This window comes from Carassius gibelio, chromosome A4 (genome assembly GCF_023724105.1).
Source record: "Carassius gibelio isolate Cgi1373 ecotype wild population from Czech Republic chromosome A4, carGib1.2-hapl.c, whole genome shotgun sequence".
Lineage (NCBI taxonomy): Eukaryota > Metazoa > Chordata > Actinopteri > Cypriniformes > Cyprinidae > Carassius > Carassius gibelio.
The window spans coordinates 32,779,781-32,783,801 of NC_068374.1; the positions used below are offsets into that span (position 1 = coordinate 32,779,781).

The following is a 4,021-nucleotide window of genomic DNA, read 5'->3' on the forward strand; positions in this document are numbered from 1 at the left end:
GGTACCATCTGAACTAACTCGGTGAGTGACTAGAAACTAGAAACTACAAGAAAGTGTTTTTATAAAACACACCCCCGAGCTCATATTACATTAGGATACTTTATGCCAGTATGTTTGACTAAACAGAACATGCAAACATATAGACGACTGTAATATCTAAATTTCATTAAGAATTGCTTTTCGCCAACACATTATCGTCAGTAGATGGCGCTCACTGCACACACACACACACACACACACACACACACACACACACACACACAAATGCGGCTTTACGCCGTTTTCCAAGGCCCTAAGATTCACTATTCATTATTAATACACAGCAAATAAAACTGACATCTTAAATTGTACATTGACGGAGCAGTAACTTATATTGTTTTACAGGTAATAGCCGATTAGAAACGACCGGCATGTTTAAAAATGGAAAGCAATTTTATCGTATAAAAGCTATTAATTAGAAAATTAAGATCTCACTAATGTTGTAGCAGTAGTCTGATATTTTGTTTCCATGAATGTATTTAAAATATATAATAATAAATTATAGATCCAGAATAGCATCAAAAAATATTAACATACGTTGCCGATCTGTTTCTGGACACGTTTGGACCCGTCAGATCCGTCTTCATTAGCAGTGAAATGGCAAACATTTGCCTCCATGGTCACTCAGAAATGGAAGAGAAGGAATTGCATCGGGCTGCGATGGATCTACAGCATCAGCTCATCCTGAAGCAACATTATATTCACACAGCCTTGATGCTCGAATAATGTGTGGAATTGTGAATCCGTTTATCTTGAGGATCTTCATGCGCGGGGCACAGATTGATGAGAGGCACTTCTTCATATAAAAACGTATTCATTTAATGACAAAAGGCGTTTAAAAACTGTGCAATTTTTCTGTCAAAACCAAAGACATTACTGGTCTCAACAGGGCACACTGACAGCTTGTGCTTTGGCAGTGTCAGGTTAAGTGCACAAATATACAAGTATTCACAGAGCCATAGAAAATTCAAATGAAAAATCCACGCACAATGTCCTTGTTTCTCGATGCAGGCCATCAAATCATTGTGACACAGCTGGTGTAATATTTCTCTTAAAAAAAAAGATACATATTTGGGATAAACAAGAAACACAATAGAGCAAACAGATACAAACATAACGAGGCATATACATTTAGTTGACGCACAAATTCACACAATGCTATAATAATAATGGGCAACGAAAACTGGCCTCTTATTATTATCATTATTATTATATTGTCGTTGTTGTTTTAAAATCTTGATCTGTGTTAATTATGAGCAAGAACAACTAGCCTCTATATTATTATTATTATTATTATTATTATTGTCGTCAATATTGTTTTTAAATCTTGTCATTTCCATATAAAGCGTTTCCAGACAAAATAATTAAATTAAATTAAATTAAAAGCTTGGTTTGTTTTTATCTTTCATATAAAATATCATAAATTGTACGATTCCGTTTTGGGGTTTTTTAGATTTCCAAATGAACAAAAATTGATTAAAATCTAAATAAGCCACCGTCTCAAATCATGGTGCAAATTTTGGTGCATTATAAAAATTCACTCAAAATGTTAAGAAACCCCAATTGGGTGGTTACTTATGAAGAGCTGGTATCACTGAATTTTATTTATAGAAATAGAAATTTCGATATGGTCCACAGCACTGTGCGCTTCTAGGTTTTACTGTTTTCCTCAGGCCTCTGTTTTGCACCAGCAGAGTGAATCCGTGATCTGCATGAAATCGGCCTGCTTTGCCTGTGAACGACACACAGCGGCACTTGGCAGCCTTTGTTGTGACCGAAATGAGACTTTTAAAGAACTGATCACGTTTGCATTTAACACTGATACTTTCAGATAAGTTAACATATAGCCACATAATGTTAAGTATAATAATAAATATTATTATTGTTGCTTTTGTTGTTAATTGTGCATGTTAGGTTTTTTATTTATTTAAATAATTTAGAGATATTTCGTTTATAATAATAATAATTATTATTTGGTTATTTATTGGCATAAAGGCTAATAAAATGCAGACACAATCTTAATGAGTATTAAGCATTTTGTGATCGTGACGGAAATAATAATGATAATAATAATAATGAAGCATTAGCCATTAGTATGTGTAAGAGAATGCACAGTAGACTGCAGCAGATTAATTTCAATCCGTAATAAACCTTTTCTGGTCATGAGGGGAAGATGGCGCGCCCCCGACGCCTTTTTTTCACAGCTTTCGGTTGGAAGTGATATGATGCTTTCACAGATCCCCGGACTTGAAAAGAAATCTTAAATAAAATAATATTTACGTTCCCTCTTTAGGTTCAGCCGCTGCGCGTAACGACTCAGAGCGTGTTTTCTCGCGCCCGTGCCGGTAAATTGTTCGCGCAACCACGCGCGCTCCGCGCCCTTGGAGGTGCCACACACAGAGACACTTCATCACCGTCGGTCCGCCCCGAGCGGGCTTGTGACCGGGACAAAGAGACAGTCGATTATGTTCAGGCCGCCCCTTTCTCACGGAACAGGTGTCTGCGCGCCGTGGTGAGGCGAGGCGTCCCCGTACACATCCTCGTTCCCGGCCATCGGTCCGTTTTGGGGCGTCATTCGCTTCTCCTTCTGCCGCCGGTTGCAAAACCAGACCCGCACAACCTCCTTCTCCAGCTGCAGGCTATCCGCCAGCGAAGTGATCTCCGACGCACCGGGTTTCGGGCACTTGAGGAAATGGCTCTCCAGGGCCCCTTTGACACTCACCTCGATGGAGGTCCGCTTTTTCCTCTTCCTCCCCTGCGCAGCAATCTTATCCAGGCTGGTCGGGCTTCCTGAGGTGGAGTCCGCCTCCTCCAGCCATTTGTTCAGCAGGGGCTTGAGTTTGCACATGTTTTTGAAGCTCAGCTGGAGCGCCTCGAACCTGCAGATGGTGGTCTGGGAGAAGACATTGCCGTAAAGGGTGCCCAGCGCGAGCCCCACGTCCGCCTGCGTAAACCCCAGCTTGATCCGGCGCTGCTTGAACTGCTTGGCGAACTGCTCCAGGTCGTCCGAGGTCGGCGTGTCCTCGTCCGAGTGCAGGCTCTGCGGGTGGCCGTGCTCGCTCAGATGCGGGCTGTGGTGGTCCTCGTGGTGCATCCCCGGTTCGCCGTACCCGGACTGAGAGTAGATCAAGCTCTGCCCGTTGGAGGTGCTCATGCTCGGCATAGTGGTCGCGCGCCAAGCTCCCGCCTCGTGATGCTGCTGGCTTTGCTGCACCAGATGCGCCTGTCTCGGCGAATGCTGCAGCTCCTCCACCGGCTTAATGTCCTGCTCGCCCAGCGGGCTGGCGGGCCATGGCGACCCCTCTCCCCCGTGAGACAGCGCCGCCGTCAGCCACTGGTGCGCGTGGCCGAGCGTGCTCCCGCTGCTCTGCAGTGTGGTGTACTCGCTCTGCAGAAGGCTGTGCGCGTCCCTGTAGGCCGGCGGCGGCGGCGTCTGCTGCATGCTGCCGGGCTCCGAGTTGGACGTGAGGATGCTGTAGTGGTTGGACGCCGCGGTCGCCATAGTTTCCACAGCTACTCTGTGCCACAGGCGGCTCCCCAGCGCGCCAGAGCCGCGAGGACGCAGAGGCGCGCACCTGAGATCCGCCTCGCGCTGCTGTCTATTGGTCAGAAGCGCTTAACAGATGTGACAGCGGCGCGTTCATTGGTCGCAGTAGATTCGACAGAAGCCCCATCCCATTGCGTTCGCCTAAAAGACAAGCACAGAGGAATCAGCAGTGACGGGGCGCAGTGGGCTCCAAAGCATCCAGCCTGGCTTTCGTTAAGTTTTTCTTAAAGTTGAAACGTTTCACAATTTAATATTAACATGCTGTTTTATTTGGCTGTTACTTATAGGATAGTTATTCCAATATATATTCCAATTCAATAATAATTGTAGCTTAGTTTCGACATTATTGGATATTTAATGAGTGCTTTGTCCAAAAAGGAATAAAATTTATTATATACCGTAGCTATTGGCCCAAAGCATTTCAAATAAAAGGTA

The 4,021-nt window shown here is 44.4% G+C and overlaps 1 protein-coding gene across 1 annotated transcript; it reads right to left on the minus strand.

Annotated features, from left to right (window-relative positions):
- Nucleotides 1-255: 255 nt before the first annotated feature.
- On the minus strand, nucleotides 256-3,700 carry LOC127977743 (POU domain, class 3, transcription factor 2-like). The gene has a single exon (XM_052582830.1). The coding sequence runs from the start codon at nucleotides 3,539-3,541 to the stop codon at nucleotides 2,525-2,527; it is 1,017 nt and encodes a 338-aa protein (XP_052438790.1). The 5' UTR covers nucleotides 3,542-3,700; the 3' UTR covers nucleotides 256-2,524.
- Nucleotides 3,701-4,021: the final 321 nt, after the last annotated feature.

What these genes read in the sequence shown, in the direction of transcription:
- LOC127977743 (XM_052582830.1), bottom strand. Translation starts at nt 3,541, where the DNA reads ATGGCGACCGCGGCGTCCAACCACTACAGCATCCTCACGTCCAACTCG.